This window comes from Helianthus annuus, chromosome 14 (assembly GCF_002127325.2).
Source record: "Helianthus annuus cultivar XRQ/B chromosome 14, HanXRQr2.0-SUNRISE, whole genome shotgun sequence".
NCBI lineage: Eukaryota > Viridiplantae > Streptophyta > Magnoliopsida > Asterales > Asteraceae > Helianthus > Helianthus annuus.
In genome coordinates, this window is record NC_035446.2 from 74,944,401 (window position 1) to 74,966,450 (window position 22,050).

Here is a 22,050-nt window from a genome sequence, read left to right on the forward strand (position 1 = left end):
AGAATGGGAGATAGATTTCTTATTCATTGATCTATATACACCATATACAAATGCCACTATATATCCGCACATACGATACAAAAAAAAATCAAAAAGACAGGAGTTATGTATGTGGAGAGTCGCCGTATAAATGATACATTCATAAAAAAAGAAAGTTTCTTTTGATTTAACTTAATTCAACTTTATTGACACGATGTTGTTAATGGCTTATTAATTAATTAACCTATATATTAATAAACGAAGGATTTGAACAGTAAAAAGGGTTTATTTTGGTATTTCATCAATATATTATTAATAAACGAAGGATTTGAACAGTAAAAAGGGTTTATTTTGGTATTTCATCAACAAAAGGGTTCTTGGGTTTTCATCGACACGACGCCGATCCTCAATCACCAACCATCTTATTGCCCATATACAACTGAGACAGAACGAGAAAGATGTGAGATAAGGGAGACGATGACGGAGATGGCTGCAAAAGTTCCAGTCGTTAGTGGCGGCGGCGGTTAGGGTTCCGTCATGAAACATGGTATCAGCAGTCTTTTCTTTATCAGAATCGCTATCGGGTGGGCTAGGTTCCAGGGTTCTGGCCGCCGTTCAACTGAAGGTAATGACGATTAAGAAGGCAATGATGGAGGTTCTGGTTATAGGGATGGCCGTCACTTCAGAAACGAACTCCGGTCACTCAACTAGGTTTCCAGCAAGCTTACGGCGTCTTTTTTACACTGTAAGTGTAAGTTTGGTTTTCTTGAAGGTTCAAGGACCGATGATGATGGTATCGGGCAAGAAAGTGATTAGAAGATAACCTTGAGGGCAGGATCAGCATGTGATCAGGTTCAAATGTTGTAGCAGGTTTGCTTGCTTTCATTATCAAACGCATTGAACAGTAACGCAGGCATTTTAGGGTTTTAATACATCTCACTTTCCACATCCTGCTATCTTTCCTTCATCTCACGTGTGCGATAGAGAGAGAGAGATGGTGCAGGGAGGACTCCACCGCCTTAGAGCGAGAGAAAGATGCCAACGACAGCCGGAGGAGAGAGACCAGAGAAGAGAAGGAAGGAAGACAAACGACGGCCGGAGGAGAGACGACGGGGTATAAACGTTTTTAGCGTTACAAGTGTACAGTGAGGTGGTGATCTGAGCAACAAGAGTACAATCGTACTGTTAAAATTTTAGGGCTTGCATTAGACCGTGGGGTATGGTGGGGCTTGGGTTGGGGGCATGAGTTGACACGTGGAGTTTGAGCCCCCCCACCGGTGAGTGACGTGTCCGTGGGGTATGGCGGGGCTTGGGTTGGGGCGTGGCTTGGCAGTTTATTAAAAAAAAGCGAATAGGATCCCGCCACATAGGATCACTAGCCCGCCCCACGCCCGGCTTCAAACTTCCGCCCCTTGGGCCACGCCCCAACCCAAGCCCCCGGGGTGGTGGCTTGGGCGTTTTCAGCCAACCCAAGCCCCATACTCCGTAGTCTTACCGGCTACCGTTGGTAAGGGAATTGGGAATTCTTGATGGGATTTGGTATTCAAGCTTTTATTTTCTCCTTTTAGGATTTTGTTTCAAGTGTTTTCATCTCCGATTTTGTTTGTGTGTTTAACAGTTGTTCTGATTTCTTCCTTAGTTGCCGCGGACAGGATTTGCAGGGCAGGTGCAGGTGTTAAGTTGTTCTGCATGTATGTGTTCTTTCATGTTCCAGAATGCTTGATTTATTGTTTATTGAATGTTGGTTGGGTTTGTGACCTGGAATTATTGAATGTGTGCTCTTTTGCTTCAATTTGAAACCTGTTCATCTGTGATTTCATGAGGTTAGACTGAGTTGTTTTGAAGCACTTTGAGGGGTAAATGTACTTTTTCCATACTTGAATGTGTGCTCTTTTGCTTCAATTAAATTGTTTTAAGAGCACTTTTTAGGGGTAAATCTACTTCTTTTGCCTTTAGTTTTAAACTGGTTTGGATCTTATTCTGATAGGTAGGATTCGATTGCTGACTTTTGTTTAGTGTATATTTAAGACATGGGGTTTATAAATTGAAGTGGGCTTAAGTATGCATGTTTGATAAGCCTAAAAAATGAAGTGCTCTTAGAAATTTTTTTTTGGTCAATTACCTGTCACTAAGCTACAGAATGTAACCGAAAAGTCAATAATTTTCAGGTCCAGTCTGCCTAAGTGGAAAAAGAGAGATTTAGTTCACCTAAAATGAGTACGGGTAGTCTGGTGTTATGCAATTGAATGTGTTTTTATTATGGAAGGTGCGTTTTGTGTCTCAAAATTTGAGGAAATTGCAGTTAACATGCTTATAGAAATACACATTGTTATTGTATGCTTTTACTCACACTCACTGTTAGAAAAACACACTAATAACAAAATTTCTATGTACTCATAGAAATACACATTGTTGGTGTGTCCGTGCGTGTCGCGACCTGACTTTCTATTAGACTCTAGACCCCGCTTACCCGTGACCCATACCCAGTGTGTAAACCCGATTAGCCCTACAAAACATAAATAAAAAAATTACAAGTCTAAAACACCTGCTACTTTGACGCGTTCAAACCCGCGACCCGACTTTATATTCGATTCTATGAACCGCTCACCCGTGACCCATATCCAGTGACCAAACCCCATGCTAATGTAAAACAAAGAGAGTTGCGAGAAAAAGAATGTTAACGAAATAGCTCAAGTAGATCATTCCATTTTCTCATGAATAAAAACTATTAATTTTAATTATATGTTTGACCCATTTGTTTTTTTCAACACTACCAAAGAAATTGACTTGGTTGTGGTTTGTTAGAAAATTAGCTTCAAAGCAAATCAAGATGAGAATTAAAAAAAGCCAAGGTAATTATCCATAGTTTGTTCATATGGTGGTTCAATTGCTGGGTAGCTGATGCCTGGCATGATTATTGCTGCAGGTGTAGCCGTCGCTTTCTACCCACAGATGAACGCAGAAGCTACGCCACTGGTCAGAGCTGCTATGGTGTGTACCCACACCATCTATACCAGTATTCTTCTGCGGTAAGTGCATGTCATATATCATATTATTGGGTTAGAGTTGTTTGAAAGATTAAGCTTGGAAGTGCTTTAGATGGTGCTAAACTAAATTGTTAATAGCAATCCATGAAGTGCTAGAATTATTTTAAGTTGTGGATTTATAAGAATTCTTGCTTGAATAATTTATCGAACACATTCGTTGCTATAGTTTTTTTCCTTAACTTCAGTTTGCATTTTTGTTGGTTTTTAGTAAATTCTGTAATGCTATGTTGATATAATACATAGGTCAATACAAGCAAGGATTTGTTACTTTTCATTACGATTATCAAGTTTATTATCTTTTCTTACAACTCAACTAACCTTTTTAATGGATGGAAGTGGGTATATAACCATATATTAGCATCAGCAAGCTAGAATGGATTTTTGTTTGAAAGATGATCAACTTGGCTGTTCAAGATAATATTATTTTCCAATTCTTCATTTGGTGTTAATCATATCGTGTAATGGCTTTTTTTTTTTTGTAGTGAAAGGTGGAAGTAGAACAAAAGAAATAGATCAATGGTCGGATGAAAATGGGTTCATTGGGTTCGACTCGAGAGCTAAAGGAATACTCGAAGGGGTTTTTTGACTAGCGGGTTGGCGCCGTAAGTTCTTAACCTGTTGTAGCCGTGTCTATGTTGTTGACACATTGCTGAATGTTATTTTTTTCAAATTATTTTTAGTTATCGTCATATAATAAAACATATCGCATTCGAATTACCTAGAACTCTAGAAGTTTTTCGCCCCGCAACGCGGGGCGGGTAAAAAATCTAGTTAACTTAATTAAAATCCCTCTTGAAATTTTACTCATTAGTCTAGTGACAATTAGGGTAAAATTATCTTACAAAATCTCCTAAAAGAATAAAGGTATAATAGCAAAGGTAACACAATGTCGAGCAAAATATAACACAATATCAAGGAAAAAGAATACACAATAAGTCACAGAAACGACACAATTACACAAATATAGAAAAGACGCAATACTAAATAATAAAAAAACACAATGATGTACAAGCTAAAAAACCCAAAAACGAAACAATAGAGTTCGGTGAAACTGTTCCAATGCCGCTTGAATGAGTTCAATCGAAATGAGTTTGATACCCTTCTTACGACTTTCTATATTTAGGAGATTATGAATCTTAGGCTAAAGGGTGTGGGGATCATGGTTGGAACATGATTCGCCACCTAAGAATATGAATGGAAGACTACACCACGCCCCTTGCATGATCCACCATTGTTTGCATGGATTAAACTATGACAACCATGGTCTTCCTTTCTAATTTTTCAAGTCATTTTCTTTTCCTTTAAACAAAATTAAAATAAATAAGAGGATAGTGGTTTGGGTCATGACCATACCGTTAGATTATTGGTTTTAGATGGTGGATTAGAGGTGGTTGACATGGCACTGACGTGGAGGGTCATGGTGGTTATAAGGGTAATGACCACATCCTGCAGCGTTATTTATCTAACCCTATATTTGTATCATATTCTTTAAAGGCTTATCTTAAAATTCTCTTTGTCCACCGCTATTGCATCGTGTATGAATTAATAACATGTTTTATTAGATTATTATAGTGATTTTATTACAATTTTTAACAGCCGATCTTGTTCATATTTGTTATTGTTATTCTTGCCATATACTTACTATTTTCATTCTTAAACAGCAAGTCCTTCCTGTTGTTAAAGAAACAAACAAAATATTAAAGTAATATTGACCACCGTATCTATAAGACTTTTGATTTACTCTACTCCGTAATATGGACTATGGAGATCGAATTTCATTATTACGTCGCTTATGGCATCCGACACATTTTGAAGATTTTGGCAGTGATAGCGTATTTCTCATAACTATGGCCTACAGACACTGTCGCATACAAATCATGGGTTGGTAGACGGGCAACAAGCTGCGCCGCCACCCCCTTTTGAATTGCAAATCCTACTCGGCTAAACACATAACTATGGCCTACAGACACTGTCGCATGCGCAAGTGGTGCCTTTTGAACCCGCTTCAAGAAACCGGACGCCACATGGGCCAGACAACCAAAGGTATCGAACGCGAAAGGAAGGAAGGCATGTTGATTATCTATGCAGGAGCCCACCACCAATTCCGGGGAAAACCCGGTAATCCAACCGCCCATAGGCACGGCGGTGAAATTACCGATAAAACCCGTTTGGCTAAAGGATCAAACGCAGTTTTCTCTGGGTCTCCTATCAAGTCCCAATCGAATAATCAAACACAAGAACAAGAACAAAAGGAATACCTCTCCAAAAACTTTTATTATAACCAAGAAAATATAACTAAAAAAACTTGATTACAATAACTCATAAACCATAACTCGGTTTATCTTCTCTTGTGTCTTCTCTCTTATCTTAATAATGCCTAACCCTAGCTTGGTTTATATAGGCTACTCCTAACTTGGTGACTAAGGGTGTAAAGGGCACCTTCGGTGACCCCATTCGGTGACCCAAGTAAACTTAGGGGAACACCGCCGCCATCACTTAGGTGACCTATTTGGGGGAATGAAATCGGTGGGAAGTCACCGAAGAGAGGGAGGAGAGAGGGAGGAGATGGACCAATGAAATTTTTTTTTTTTTTAATAAAAAACCAAGTCACCTAAGAGGGGAGTGCCGCCATCAATTTAGGGTGTTAGGGGAGTTTGAGAGAGGAGTTGACGTGGCACACGAGGATTGGTTATACGTAAGAGAGGGGACTCCCCTCTTAGGGGAGTGCCCCTTACACCCTAAGATATTACCAAGTATAATTATAACATAATTATGAAACTTAACCAATTTAACCTATTTGTTAAATTTGGTCCCTTGAAGGGGTATGGTCCCAAAAACCCGCGCAAACCCCCATCAAGGTTGCGCGTGGGACCATACTCCTTATCTTAATAAACTTCCTATCAAGAGTCTCGTGCGAGATACACCATTTTCTGCTCTACGTCGCGCGAGGTCCCGCCCACAAGAAGTTCTGATATCAACACTTGGCATACTAAAAGAGCACATGGGCATACTAACCCGCGCGGGGTTAGTTAGATGCTCAACAGGAACCGCATAGGAAGGCAGCGCAAGGCTACCTCCAGTGGTACACAAGGTACAAGTGGCAGTGAAAAGAACCAATGAGCGTCCAGCAGGCTCTGGTCAATCGTGCGCCACGATCATCTGACGAGAAGTACGTAAGGACGCCTACGTGGCACCAATCAGGGGACGGAGACATCTGTCCCACGATCTCCACTTGTCTGCTGATGGCAGAAGAGCAGCAGGGCCGACAACAACGACACGTGGCTCCAATCAAGGTGCGCCAGCACCGAAGAACTTCTAGAAGCCACTAAACGGTCGACACTAGTGAGACAAAGAGCACATCCGTTGTGTTGTCCATTTCCGGCCCAAGGCCCATCAGCCCATATCCTCTTACACCTCTCCGGCTATAAATAGAGACCTCATTCCACAGGTTAAACATTCTATTCCCTCTACTCCCACTCTTAACACTTGATTATTCTCCCAAAGCAGTTGCTTATTCTCACGCTGGAGCCCGGTTAAGAGGGAAACCCCCCACATTCCCCTCTTAACGAGTAACGGTGTTTTGTTTTGCAGGATTGAACCTCAAGTCGGAGCTCAAATATTCATAAGAAGATTAACCATTATGGTAGAAACATAAACCAAACTGATTAGTACCCATAATTAGTTCAGTGTTTCTTCATTGGCGCCCACCGGTTTTTTCTATAACCATCCTCATCTTCTTTTATTTGAGCCTTTGACATTTTCTTCCTTCGATCATGGCTGGTCAAGGAATCATTCCAGAGTTCGGCTTCGTAGCCAACTCTAACGCGGCGTTGGGTGAGGGAATCCAAAACTTCCAAGCCCAAATCGAAGAAATTGGTGAAGTCGAAGTAACCAATACTGGGGGCCCGCGTGGGAGTATCACCCGCATCACTCAGACGGTCACCCCAGGAAACAATGGAGAAGGGCCTTCGAACCCAACACCGCCGCAAAATGTTTCGGCATTACTAGGGCTACCAGAAGACGAGACTCCGGCCTCATGGTATGCCAAGAACATCGCCACTATCAATGCAGCGTACCAGTCGCTGATTGCGCAGCAAGCAGTTTTGACGGCAGAACCGTCCTTGGTGACTCCCCCAAGTCAAGAGGCGCGCCAGATGCCCCCACCGCCCAATCTCCAAGGCAGAATAAACAGGCCTCCCCCTACCAGACGTTTGAGCGTACACGACACGCGCGACACAAGAGGGGAAATGGATAGTTATTACGACTATCCGTCAACCCTTCAACGAGGCCCTGTTCACAGCCGGCTCACGCCGCGCAACATGAAAAATGAATGGGAAGAGACGGACCCGAACGATCCAACTTGGGTAGATGACGAGGTTTCGTCAGTCTTTAACCGCTTGCCGAAAAACCACGAGTACTTCAAGCCGAGACAGCACATCAGGTACACAGAAGAAGCTGAGAGAGATTTCCGCCTGGCATACAGACCAGCGGAAGCTGCGGAACATTCCAAGTTCATCCCGAAAATCGCACTCGCGCCGCTTTCACGAGAAAAGTTACCTCCGACTGTCGGAAAGTTCAATGGATTGACTGATCCTGATGATCACGTCAGAACGTTCACAAGTGTAGGTTGCATGGGAGGTTGGAACATGCCTATGTGGTGTCACTTGTTTATTCAAACTCTTACCGGGGCCGCTCGCGCCTGGTTCGACAGCCTCCCACCAGGGAAGATCAAATCATGGGTAGATTTCAAGACACAGTTCTTGAGCTACTTCAGCCAATAACGACGCTACCAGCGCGATACTGCTGAAGCAGAAGATATCTGGCGAAGGGATGGTGAAGGTCTGGAGGACTTCATCACCCGTTTTAACAAGGAATGTTTGGAGATAGGCGGCGTAAGCGAACAACTCATGCGTTGTCATTTCAAGAAAGCCATTCGCTGTGATAGTCTCATCAGAACTATCACAGGCAAAGACGGAATGCCAAAAGAATGGGATAAACTCATGGAAGCCGCAAAAATTGTTGCGCAAACCGAAGAATCACTCGCTGGGAACAAAAGTTATCACTCTGAAGACCGATTCTCCAGAGTGAACACGCGCGACAACAACAGGCGCAACAGATACAAGGGAAATGATTGGAAATCTGAGAGATCAAGAGGCCATGATGAAAGGTCGCGCTATAAAGAGGACGCGCGTGAAACAATTGACCGAATCGGTTACAAGAAAGCAGTCAAAGATGATAATCGTGACAAGCACTGGACTCCGCTCATAAAAACGCCAAAAGAGGTATTGATGACGGAGAACCACGATTTCAAGGCTCCCAGACCTATGACAAACAAGAAGGGGCAAGACCCCAACTTGTATTGTGATTTTCACAAAGACTCAGGGCATTTGACCGATGACTGCTATAGTTTGCGCCAAGAGATCGAGAGAGCACTTAAAAGTGGTAAGTTAAGCCACTTGGTGAAGAACGTGCGCAAAGAAACTCGCCAGCTCCAGCGCCACGATGAAGGAAATCACAAAAAAGTCCAACGTTTAGAGACCCACATGGTCAACGGACCGAGATATAGCGCAAAAGAGAAGGGCAAGCGCCCCTATGAGTCTGCATAGCAAGAGCAACAGGTCATCTTTCCGGTAGTGCGCGGCGGTCCTCGCGCCACACGACCAGTCGTCATTACCGGTATCATCGGCCATTATGAAACGGAGTACATATTCATTGATCCAGGAAGTACAGCTGACATCATTTATGAGCAGTGTTTTAACCAATTGGATGAAGAAGACAAGGCGAGACTCGAGCCAGTCGACTATCCCTTGTCTGGATTTTGCAATGAGATGGTTTTCCCACTCGGTCAGATCAGTTTCCCCGTCACACTTTCTGACGGGAAACATTCAAGAACAACAAGCGTGAATTTCATGGTGATGCCCGTGAAATCGAGGCATGATGTGTTAATTGGGAGGGAGACCCAAGGCGAGCTGAATATGGTGACTTCAACTCCCCACTCTGCGATAGGGTTCCCAACCAAAACGGGAGTAGCAATCATCTATGCCAAGAAGGAAGTGATGTCAACTGAAGAAGTGCGCCCAGCGAAAGCGGCGAATGTCACACCCCCAAAATCCACCATGCGGAGTACCACCACTTGGAGGCGTGACATGACCAGGATCGAGCCACCAATCATATCGAACAACATAATTAAGTAATTAAAACCAAACACAATACGATTGGTGACCAAAAGGAAGTAAACCGATTTTAGTTAAACAGCAGAAGCATAAAACGTAAGTTCAAAACATAGTCCATAGTTCATAAGTTTAAAGTCCAAAACGTAGGTTTAATAAGTTCATAAAGTTTATTTATTAAATACGGGACATATCAGCCCGCATCCCACAACGACCACCTCCATATGCAAGCTCCAAGCATTTAACGACCTGTAAGGCATGTAACAACGAGTCAACAACAAAGTTGAGTGAATTCACAGTTGGTTGTTTAGTTATAGCATTTGTTTCGTAAATTATCTGTTCGTTTTGAAAACCATGTATCGTATGAGTTTGCATCGCGGTCTTTCTGACATGTTTGCGAAGATTAATGGGGGTTTCCCATGTGTTACTAGACCACGCGTATCGACTGCTACGAAAATATAAGAGGTGCCCTAAGTCAATGTCTATCAGCATTGACCCTTTGCCCATAGTCCATTAGTACACGCCCGTCCGACTGGCACGGTGTGAGGTTTGTTAAACCTAATAGCGCTATTAACTAATGACCCGCTCGCCATAGGCCTCGGCGATTAAGTCGATAAATGAGGGACTTAAAGTGATAGAGTTGATGGTCTTATGATCGTGTACGTAGGTTTTACGTACGTGCCCTTCAATCCGAGGACAGTAAAAAGTAGTTTAACAGTAATGATAGTACAAGTAGTTAATCAATCCCATTCCCAAACCCCTGGGAATCCCATGCCTTAGAAAGAGTGTGAACTCACCTCGGTTTGCTCGGTTAGATTCTCAATATAGCTAACAGTCAAGGTCGGTTAATCACGTCCTAGTATGATTTACCAGTTAGTCATTTAGTGGCTTTCAAATAGAACACAGAGTTCCTACACGTATCTATCACATAACATGCATCACTTAACGGTTTATGCCCTCTAAGTTTCCCATCCATTCCCCACTCAAAATCAAACATACAATAATGCACATAACATATATAACATGTTAGATCATTCACGGATAGCATACCCGACATTTAGACACGCAAGTCATAACTTATCTCAATTCAGTATTTATATTCAAAACCGGCTGTTTTCGGACATTTAAATAAAATAGTTAAATTATTCCAAAAATTCCCAAATTTTTACAGAATGTCTTAAACGTTCCAAATTTAATTGTGTAAAAATACCGGGGTCCGGTTCACTACCAATATTTTAAAAAATTCATCTTCCGGACTGAACTCAGATTTATGTATTTCTGACCACAGTCCACGGAACAATTTATTAAAAATTCATCGAGTGTCCGATTTACGAAATTCCAGTGGGGTAATTACACATGCATCGGTTGTCATCTACTGTACAAATTTCATGGTCCGATTCTACACAGAATACAAGTTACAACAGAAAATACAATGCTCATTTATTGCTGTAAAAACTCAGCCTAAGCTGCTGTTACGAATCGGTTCTTTAAAAATAGTAAACGAAGTCCAAAAATTACGATTCCGGTGCCATTAGAACCGTATTTCATAATGAAATATTTTAGATTCAAAATATCGGTTTTTCGTTGAGTTTATGACCTGTTTACAGCCAACTGAAGTTGGCTGTAAAGTATGGACAGATTGCTGTTTTTGGTCTCTAGCTTACTAGTTTGTGTTCGGTTGATCCCGTTAATTATATTTAGTGATCGTAACAATATCCCACATCAATATCAACAAGTAAATCAGCAAATACTTAGTACATATCAAAACAACTTCATACTAACACAAGTACATCATGTTTCATCTTCTTGGTTAAACCCTTTTTAGTGTTCTTGTGAAATAAACATCATTCTACAAATATTAGCCATAAAAGTAAGATAATCAAGGGTTAAACGAGAGCTTACTACTAGCTTATAGCTAGGGTAGAATCTAGTGAAAAGATGATGAGAAGAGATGATGAAGAAGCAAGAAGCAAAGCTCTTCTTGAAGTTCTACAAGCTCAAGCATCTTTGATTCACCTTCAAGCACCTAAATGAAACTTGAAAATGGAAGAGATGGTTGTGAAATGGTGGTGGTGATGGGCGGTTATGTTGAACCGAGAGAGGGAGAGGAGAGGTGAGGGAGATGGGGTGTAAAGTAAGGTGTGAGATATGAATGAAGACATAAATGATCTTTCAAAGATATGGTCCATACATATAATCTTACATTCTAATATCTTGTTCACTACAACAAGTAAAATCTAAATAAAATATAAGATATAATCTAGGAAGTATGGTGTAGAGATATGGTGGTGATGGTGACCGATTGGCTAGGGGGGAGGGTTAAGTGTAAAATTTCATGGTAAGTTTGTAACTAATAGTTAAATTCCAAGTATATAGTTAGATATGTTAGTTAGTAGATATTCTAGTGGGTGTTATGGTAGACGGGGATCATGACAAGCCAAGAAATAATTAAACAATGTGTTTGGCAAAAATTTGGTGTCCCGGGTAATGTCCGGTTGTTCGGTCGGATACTGTTCCGTTAAGTTGTTAAATTGTTCCATAAGGCGTCTTATACATATATTTTTGTAACACAATTAATATGAAATGATTTGCAAGGATATGCACCATACTCATATTCTTACACCTCCATATTTTGTTTAGATCTTTAAGCAAGATATCCAATATAATATTAGATTTGGCTGATTTTTGTAAGATATGAAATGATTTGCAAGGATATGCACCATACTTATATTCTTACACCTCCATATTTTGTTTAGATCTTTAAGCAAGATATCCAATATAATATTAGATTTGGCTGATTTTTGTAAGATATGAAATGATTTGCAAGGATATGCACCATACTTATATTCTTACACCTCCATATTTTGTTTAGATCTTTAAGCAAGATATCCAATATAATATTAGATTGTTTCATATATCTTGGCAACTTTCACAAGCTAAATCAATTAAAATAATAGATCATAATTTAGTTATAAAGATTGTTTCATATATATGGACCACAATTAATTCCTAACACATAGGAAAATATTCAGGACCATTTAGTCAAGTTTTCTGCACAAGCCAAGTACGTTAACAAACACATGTAAGTATATCACAGTAATCAAAGAGCAGTTAAATGATTCAGCACAGTCATCAAGCACTTTAATTAACACTAATAAAGTGTACGGAATACATGTAAATTGAGGGTTGTCACATTCTCCCATTGTTAAGAAAATTTCGTCCCGAAATTTAGCACGTGGTTACTGAGGAAGCTAGTTAAGTTGCGTTGTTTTCCTGATTTTCCTGGGGTGTCACAGCGAAGGTTTCGACAACCGGGCCCGAAAAATGGGTTTTAAACCGCAAATACCCAGAACAGACAGTGACAATTGGCCACGCCATTTCGTCAGATATCCGAACGCGTTTAAAGCAATTGTTGTTCCGAAATATGGATATCTTTGCCTAGACCCCGGCAGACATAACCGGCGTCCCGCGCAATATAACCGAACATTGCTTAAACACTTACCCCTCTGTTGAACCAAAGGTCCAAAGAAGGCGCAGCTTAGGAGCAGACAAAACGAGAGCAATGAATGAACAAGTATGCGAGCTGCTCAAAGTTGGGATCTTGCGAGAGGTACGTTATCATAGTTGGGTTGCGAACCCGGTAATGGTTGAAAAGTCAAATGGCGGATGGCGAATGTGCGTAGACAATACCGATCTCAACAAGGCATGCCCAAAAGACTGCTATTCTTTGCCTGAGATCGACAAAAAGATATATTCTCTCGCGCCATACAGATGGAAGTGCTTCTTAGATTGCTATAAAGGTTATCATCAAGTCCAGATGAAACTCGAAGATGAAGACAAGACAGCCTTTAGAACGGATCTTGGAATCTTTTGTTACACAAAGATGCCTTTCGGCCTGAAAAATGCTGGCGCGACATACCAACGCTTGATGGACAAGACCTTTGCGGGGGACATCGGAAAGCACATTGAAGTTTACATCGATGATCTTGTGGTTAAAAGTCCCGAAGAGGACCAAATGTTGAAGGACATCGAAAAAACGTTCAATTCATTGCGCAGCGTAAATATGAAGTTGAATCCAGCCAAGTGTTCTTTTGGCGTGGAAGAAGGGAAGTTTTTAGGCTTCATAGTCACAAACGGCGGTTTTAAAGTGAATCCAGAGAAGGTCCAGGCCATAGAGCGAATGCCATCGCCGCGAACAATCAAAGAGATGCAACGATTGGCCGGCCGCCTGGCCGCGCTTAACCGTTTTCTTTCCAATCACGTCGCGAAGTCATACCCCTTTATCAGCACGTTGCGCAACTGTGTGAAGAATCAAGAATTCAAATGGACCCCCGAGGCAGAGACAGTTTTTCAGCAAATGAAAGAGTGTCTGATTGAGCTCCCTACCCTGACTGCACCATTCGACAAAGAACCACTCATACTGTACTTGTCTTCCTCGGATAAGGCAGTAGGGTCGGTATTATTGGTGGAGAGAAACGGAGTTCAAACTCCAATTTATTACGTCAGCAGGGTACTCACTGACCCAGAAACAAGATATTCCACGATGGAAAAATTGGTTCTCGCGCTGCTACATGCCTCCCGAAGGCTGCGCAGATATTTTACAGGGCATGTGATAACCGTGCTTACCAATTTCCACATAGGCACGATATTGCAAAAACCAGAGACGTCAGGGCGGTTAGCAAAATGGGCCATCGAGCTGGGGGGCCATAATATCTTGTACAGGCCGCGCCCAGCCATTAAGGGCCAGGTCCTAGCCGACTTCATCACAGAAGTGCCGGCCGATAAAATCAAAGAATGTGAGCTAGTGGAGACTCCTGAAAAAGACGTGACAGATGAGACTTGGATGCTTTATACTGATAGGGCCTCAAACGAGGACGGGGCGGGAGCAGGACTGCGCCTGGTGAGCCACGAGAATCACGAATTTACTTACGCCATCAAGTTGGACTTTAAAAACACCAACAACGAGGCGGAGTATGAAGCATTTCTGGCAGGCTTACGCCTCGCCATCAAAATGGGAGCTAAAAACCTACGAGCACATGTTGATTCACTCCTGATAGCCAGCCAGGTTAATGGTATATACGATGCAAAGGGCGAAGTCATGGCCCTGTATTTAGAGCAGGCAAAAGAATTGCTTCAACAATTCAAGTCTCACAAAGTAATCCACATCAATCGCTCCGAAAACAAACCAACTGATGCCTTGAGTAAACTTGCTTCGACTTCTTTTCAACACCTTGCAAAAGATGTAAGAATAGAGGTACTCAAGAACCCATCAGTGTTACTGCGACAAGTGAACGTGATTGAGATGGGGCAACCATCCTGGATGACCCCTATAATCCAATATTTGCAAGAAGGGATACTCCCTGAAAACAAAGCGGAGGCGAGGAAGATTCAAAACAAGGCCCTGCACTACGAAATGAATGGCGGTATTCTGTACCGAAAATCCTTCTTAGGGCCACTACTGCGCTGCGTAGACCCCCAGGATGCGAACTACTTGATCAGGGAGATCCACGAAGGGATCTGCGGCATCCATTCGGGACCGCGCATGGTTGTCGCGAAGATCATGAACGCGGGATATTACTGGCCAGGGATGCATGTCGATACCCTGAAGGAGATCCGCAAGTGCGACTCCTGTCGGCGACATTCTCCAAAAACCCTGCGCCCCAAGAACGACCTTATCCCTGTATCCACTGCATGGCCTTTCCAGCAGTGGGGAATCGACATGGTGGGACCCTTCCCAGAGGCTCCTGGTGCCGTAAATTTTATAATAGTAGCCGTGGATTACTTCACAAAGTGGGTGGAGGCCAAAGCTCTAGCTTCAACTACAGCTATGATGGTGCGCAGGTTCATTTGGGAACACATCATCTGCAGGTTCGGCCTACCACTCAAGATTGTAACCGATAACGGTACCAACTTTGCATCTGAAGACCTCCAGAATTGGATGAAAGATATGAAAATCGAGCACACTTTCACATCCGTTGCGCATCCTCAAGGCAACGGACAGGTAGAAAGCGTGAACAAATGTATTGTCGAGGGGATAAAGGCCCGACTGGGCACAAGGCGAAGAGGCTGGGTAGATGAGCTCCCGAGCATCTTGTGGGCTCACCGAACCATGCCAAAAACTAGTACCGGCGAGACCCCTTTTAGCCTAGTCTATGGCTCAGAAGCGGTTATCCCGGCTGAAGTTGGCCTACCCTCCCCGCGCTTGACAGCAGTCAACGCAATCGACAATGAGGCAGAAAGACGTCTTGACTTGGATTTGTTGGAAGAAAGGCGCGAAATCGCACGCATCAGAGAAGCCAAATACAAAACGCAACTGGAGAGGTACTACAACACAAGAGTACGCATCTGCGCCTTCACGCCAGGAGAGTACGTCTTCCGAGATAATGAAGCGTCAAATGCGGAACGCCCAGGGAAACTAGCACCCAAATGGGAAGGCCCATACTTGATCCACGAGGTGCTAGGCAAAGGGGCTTACAAGTTACGCACCCTAGATGGCCACATCTTACCGCGAACGTGGAATGCGCAACAACTGCGCAAATGCTATATGTAACTCAAATCGGCATTGAGCCTTTAACCACTACTATTGGCCACGTGCCTTTTTACTTTCCTATGTTGGCTATACGCCCTTTACAATTAATGTATGTTGGCCTAAGTGCCCGTTTCCAAGTCAATGAAAGCATACGACATGTTTTCTATTTCTTTCGTTACAAATGCCTGTTAAACTTCTGATTAGCACGAAAACACTCCAGCAACTTACAAGCTCTCAAGCAAGAACGCCTCCAAGGTCCTCCGCGAACAAAGCGCGAGACCGGGCAGTTCCACTTACTCGAAGAGACTTCCATTTATTCGAGCTAATTTAACCTAAGTTTTTAACAACAGTGCAATAATTGTAACGGGAAAGAACAAGCAAAATTCATTCGATATAAAACAAGCGCAGCTGCGCAACATTGTACATTCAAAGAAAGCAAAAAACTACAAGGCACAGCCTAATCGACAAAGCCTATTCGAGTGCATGTTGATCACCATCATCATCGCCATCATCATCATTCCCACCATCATCATCATCATCGTCATCATTTCCACCATCATCACCAGCTGGTTCCTCTTCATCTGATAACTCAACAGTCACCGGTGGATCGAGAATGGCCTTGAGGCGCTGACACCAGTCATCTTTCTTTAGAGCCTCCACAAGCAAGTCCATTACAGGCAAGGTAAGATTATCATAAGCACTCTCAGCACGCGTCAACTCGATAGGAGCTTGGTCAGTCACCGAGCAATGACTCACATCAAACTCTTGTCCAAACATTTCCTCAACGTGTTGGGCACATTCCAGATACCCTCCTCGATGACCTACTGCGCGCGCAGCGTCGGTCAGAGCAGCAACAGCGCGGTCTAGCTCACCAGCATTGAGGATAGAGTTGGCAACCTATAACGAAAACTGCGTATTAAAGGCAACCCTTAGCAAATTAAGCTTATAAGTGCAAACTTACCAGCACTACTCCACGATTGCGCATCCACTCGGCCTCAAAGACAAGTGTATCAACGATACCTTGTGCCTCAGAGTAGTTAGTCTGCGCTACATTAAGGGCGGCGGCACTGACAGTGCGTGCCTCTTCTGCAGTGGCAGCCTTAACTTTCTCCGCTCCGAGGTCGATCTCCAAGGACTCGCATCTATCAATCTGGTCATTCAGGCGACGTTTAAGCTCAGCAATCTCGACGTCCTTGGCATGCAGATCCTTATCTTTGCTAGACAATTGCGCCTTCACATCAGCCAACTCAACCTGAAAAGGGACAAAAGACTTAGGCTATTTCGTAAACAGCATAGCAAGAAAGAAAGAAAGTGGTAAGCTAACCTCAATCTGCTGCTTGGCAGCCTTTTCAGCCTGTGCATCCTCAACCCTCGCAGTAAGCTCCACAATCTTAGCTTCAAGGTCAACAATTTTGTTCCGAGCTGCGAACGCGCGCTCATTATCTTTCTCGCATATGCGCTTAAACTCGGCCTTCTCCTTGGCCAGTTGCTGTTCAGCAGCTTGGAGTTTATTTTTCAGGCCCTCACGCCCCCATTCCTCTGCCTTCTTATCCGCATCAAATTTGGCCTTCTCCTCATCAAAGGCAGCTTTGGACTTCTCAAAATCGGTGATACGCTTCAGCATCCGCTCGCGATAACCCTCCCAATCTGCCCGCTCCCTAACCATCGTTCGCCACTCACGAACTATCTGATAATTAGCGGCGCGTGCATTGGCCTCCCCAATCACATAAGTTCGGTACAACATTTCATGGGTCTTCGCCCTCTGCCGGTTAACCTCGCCGGGAGTAAAAGAGTTTAAGAACCAATCGCGGCAGGGCCCAAATTTCTGAAAAGTGTCCCTTTGCTTCAAACCCTAGGGAGCTTGGTGAGGAGCGCTACCACGTTCTTCCTCGGTATAACTCTTATAGTAGATATCACCGACGGTATCCTTTGCCCCAATGACATTTGTGTTGTAGCCCCCAGCCCCACCAGAGCTCGCACCGCTGGAAACATACCGACCCGACCCCTTGGTAGTAACTATCTTTGTGCGATCATGAGCCTCAGTATGCGCGGGGTGGGTAAGTTTCGTAACCTCAGGCTCCGTCCTCCTCTCAGGACCCTTAGTGATTTCAAAATCCGGATCGTTTACAGGCCTTTCCATAGCCTTCTTCAGCTCCTTCTCCTTCTCCAAATCAGAGGCTCTCTTCCTCTTCGCCTCCTCAGCTCTCCTCTCCTCAGCTCTTTTCTCCTCAGCCTTTTTCTTCTCCGCTTCTTCAGCCTTCCTCTGCTTCTCTTCCTCAGCTTTCTTCCGACGCTCCTCAGTTTTTCTCTGCGCCTCGGCAGCCTTCGTCGCATCCCCCTCACTAACATTTTTATCCTTAGCAGTCTGGGAAGATTTAATGGTAATCTTCGGCCTCTTCGGCTCTGGCTCAGTGAATGTAACCCCCTTCTCAGGGGTCTTCTTCTTGATTTCTGCAGAAACCAAGTAATTAAACATGGGAAATAGCAAAAGGATATGGAAGTCAGGAGTTTACCAGGAGAAAATCTATAGAGAGAGCGCAGGTTGCTCGTTTTCCCAACCAAGGGAATCGCACCAACCACCGATGCGGAAGCCACACCAGCTGTGGTCTCGCTCCTAACTCTTTTTCTGCTGACCAACTGGGCAACAGCCTCCTCTTCTTCTTCAGCTTCCTCTTCTCCATGCGCGGCAGTTGAAGAAGTCGCGCCAGCATCAGGGTTACGAGAACCCGCGCTTCCAGAGCTCCTTGAGTCACCCGCTCCAGCCTTCGTCTCAGCTGTGCGCGATAAGCCTTTAAGTGAATCACTAATTATCACATAATCGTTTAAGTCACTCTGTCGAAGGCGAGGAGTACCTTTACCAGCAGCAGCGGTTGCGCGACTACTACCAGCCCCCTTACTGGTCACCTCGGCATCCAAGTTGGCTTTGTTCTTCTTCTTCTTCAAGGGTTTCTTTTTCTTCTCCTCTGGGTCCACCCCCAGGTCGCGCAACACACCTGCAAAGATATCAGACCACGGACTTAGCTCGCCGTTTGAAGACCCTACAGACTCCTCGCTGGAAAGATAGACAACCTCTTTCCCAGCAGAAGTCACAGAGCGCAAAGGACGAGGTTTAGGGAATTGCGCACCTTCAGTCGTGGTAGGCGGCGAGGCAAAGGCATCAGCAACCGGATACATGAAATTGCCTCTAATCTGCTCGTAGCAGCTTTCCTCATCCTCAAGCAGTGGGCGCACGCCCATAGATCCACCAAAAGTGACGAACGCAGCTTGATACAATTGCGCCTTTACACGTCAAAATGCATAAGTAAAATAAAGCATAAAACATGAAACAAAGGAAAGTAGGAAAATCACTGACCTTGATCACCAATCTTCAGAATCGGCACCTCCTTGCTGTCTGGTGACCACTGGTCACTCATGCGCGCCGCTACCAGAACATTTTCCCCAAATACCCGGTTAGGGGTAGGGGTCAACTGCTGATACCATTGTTCGTGTTTCGGGATCGGAAGATCCTCTTTCAGCACCGGCTCACTCCAATCTCGGAAGGGCATGGCAATCGGCAACACCTCTTCTCGAATGAAGAAAAATTTTGGTTTCCAGTCGTGGAAACTCTTTGGTGGGTTTAGCAAGATCTTCTTTGCAGCACCACGGCTGGCAAACGAAAAGAAGCCCATCGTCCGTTGGAGTTGGTAGAAGGCCCGGAACTTCTCAACAGATGGCTCGATGCCATGGGCTCGGCATAGAAACTCAAAGTGACGAACCCTAACCATTCCAGGAGGGCTCATCTGAGAAAGATGGAAGTTGTAGTGGTGCAATATGTGCCCCATGAAGTTCGTTGCTGGTAACCTAAAGTTACCTTGAAGAAAAAAGTCTTCAAATAATGTAATGTAACCCGGCGGTGCGTCGGCGGCAGTCTGGTTCTGAGCCGGGTATCGAGCATCCCACTCCGGTGGAAACCGGAAGTTCCTAACAATCTGCTCGAAAAGTCCAAGATCCCACCGGAGAACGGGAACAGGACCCTCTTCTGTGGAAACTCCCTCCTGATGTTCTTCAGTCATCGTGAAGAAAGATACAAGTTTCTCGAAAAAACTTGAAGATGTGAAGAAAATCTTGAAGATCTGCTACAAGATTTGAAGATTCAAAGAGGAGAAACGAGAGAAAGTTGGAAAACAAAGAAGAGAAGTGAGAACCTCTCACATCTCTTCGGATATATATACCCATCGCATTTAATGCGATGGGTAAACGTGCCGCTTTCGCCGCTAGGCTAACCAACGAGAGGCTGCCATGTCACACGGAAAAGCAGGGTTGACGGTTACCACGCGCGCGTGGGCCTCACTCTCCTGACACGAAGTGCAACCGTCGCGGTCGGCATGATGACATCCGTGCCAGGGGTCAACTCAGACGTCGTAATCAGCGACTTATCTCACCAACTTGCCAGAGTTCAAATTTCGAAGTTTTTCCCGCCATAAAATTATAATTAGCTTCATGCAAAAGCTATCAAGGGCGCGCAAGTTAACATCACCTTAGCAACACTTCGCGTCGCGCCACACAAACCAAAAGCAAAATACATTCCCTTCAACTTTTATTTTTTCTAAGTTCAGAGCTCCAACCACTTGCGTCGCGCATGGTGCAGCACTGGACTGGGGGACTTGAAGGGGTATGGTCTCAAAAAGCCGCGCAAACCTCCATCAAGGTTGCGCGTGGGACCATACTCCTTATCTTAATAAACTTCCTATCAAGAGTCTCGCGCGAGATACACCATTTTCTGCTCTACGTCGCACGAGGTCCCGCCCACAAGAAGTTCTGATATCAACACTTGGCATACTAAAAGAGCACATGGGCATACTAACCCGCGCGGGGTTAGTTAGATGCTCAACAGGAACCGCATAGGAAGGCAGCGCAAGGCTACCTCCAGTGGTACACAAGGTACAAGTGGCAGTGAAAAGAACCAATGAGCGTCCAGCAGGCTCTGGTCAATCGTGCGCCACGATCATCTGACGAGAAGTACGTAAAGACGCCTACGTGGCACCAATCAGGGGACGGAGACATCTGTCCCACGATCTCCACTTGTCTGCTGATGGCAGAAGAGCAGCAGGGCCGACAACAACGACACGTGGCTCCAATCAAGGTGCGCCAGCACCGAAGAACTTCTAGAAGCCACTAAACGGTCGACACTAGTGAGACAAAGAGCACATCCGTTGTGTTGTTCATTTCCGGCCCAAGGCCCATCAGCCCATATCCTCTTACACCTCTCCGGCTATAAATAGAGACCTCATTCCACAGGTTAAACATTCTATTCCCTCTACTCCCACTCTTAACACTTGATTATCCTCCAAAGCAGTTGCTTATTCTCACGCCGGAGCCCGGTTAAGAGGGAAACCCCCACATTCCCCTCTTAACGAGTAACGGTGTTTTGTTTTGCAGGATTGAACCTCAAGTCGGAGCTCAAATATTCATAAGAAGATTAACCATTATGGTAGAAACATAAACCAAACTGATTAGTCCCCATAATTAGTTCAGTGTTTCTTCATCCCTTAAGTTCACCGACTTGTGACTTGAACTCCTTTGCCACCCTTTTCCCATCGCGGCCTTATGGTGAGTCGATAATTACCGCCAACATCCTATCATTGCCCACCAATGCCTATAATGATATATCAAATGTGAAAATTTTCTACTACGACCTCCCAGTTAAAAAGTCCTGGTTACGCAACTATATAATTGAAACTCCTATACAATACGAAATCTGTTACACTTAATTTACAACGTTGCTACTGTTAAACTGTTACAACAGTATATTGCATGTGTTAATAGGGAATATGTTATACTGATATTGTGATATGACGCAACCACCTTAACCTGGCCATAAAAATCCGTTAGAAGATTGCAAGCTTTATTTTCAATTGCACGTTTCCCTTGTTTCTTGCATCTCATAGAAGCATTTAGTCTATCCACATTTACATTTCTAGTAACTTGCATTGGTTCCGACTAGGGCTGTAAACGAACCGAACGAACACGAACAAGGTTTTGTTCGTGTTCGTTCGTTAAGGAAATAAATGTGTTCACGAACGGTTCATGAACACTTACCGAACGGGATTTTATGTTCGTGTTCGTTCATTAAGGATATGAGTGTGTTCGTGAACGGTTCACGAACACAAATAAATTTGACGAACGTGACGAAGGATAAAGATAGATGGCACAGAGAGTAGCACTCAAACTTGAATCACTTATTGTAGAACAGATGTCGATCTTATTCGCCAATGTAAATAATGAGAAATGAAAGGGAAATAATGCATAAACAAAGTGAAAGTGGGTTTCCTGGTTTAATTGTTAG

At 43.9% G+C, this 22,050-nt stretch overlaps 1 protein-coding gene across 19 annotated transcripts; it reads left to right on the forward strand.

The window, feature by feature from the left end:
- The first annotated feature begins 308 nt into the window (after nucleotides 1–308).
- LOC110884375 lies at nucleotides 309–3,743 on the forward strand. Of its 19 annotated transcripts, XM_022132084.2 has the most exons (6): nucleotides 312–849; nucleotides 964–1,093; nucleotides 1,598–1,670; nucleotides 2,785–2,831; nucleotides 2,906–3,008; nucleotides 3,509–3,743. In XM_022132084.2, exons 2-6 carry the CDS (start codon nucleotides 1,015–1,017, stop codon nucleotides 3,522–3,524), a joined length of 318 nt encoding a protein of 105 aa, XP_021987776.1. In that variant the 5' UTR covers nucleotides 312–849; nucleotides 964–1,014; the 3' UTR covers nucleotides 3,525–3,743. The 19 variants fall into 19 exon arrangements, 2 of the variants coding, with proteins under 2 accessions (XP_021987776.1, XP_021987778.1); XR_004878566.1 differs by lacking the exon at nucleotides 964–1,093 and having other exon boundaries at nucleotides 310–849; nucleotides 2,148–2,831; XR_004878568.1 differs by lacking the exon at nucleotides 964–1,093 and having other exon boundaries at nucleotides 310–849; nucleotides 1,619–1,670; nucleotides 2,148–2,831.
- The last annotated feature ends 18,307 nt before the right edge of the window (nucleotides 3,744–22,050 follow it).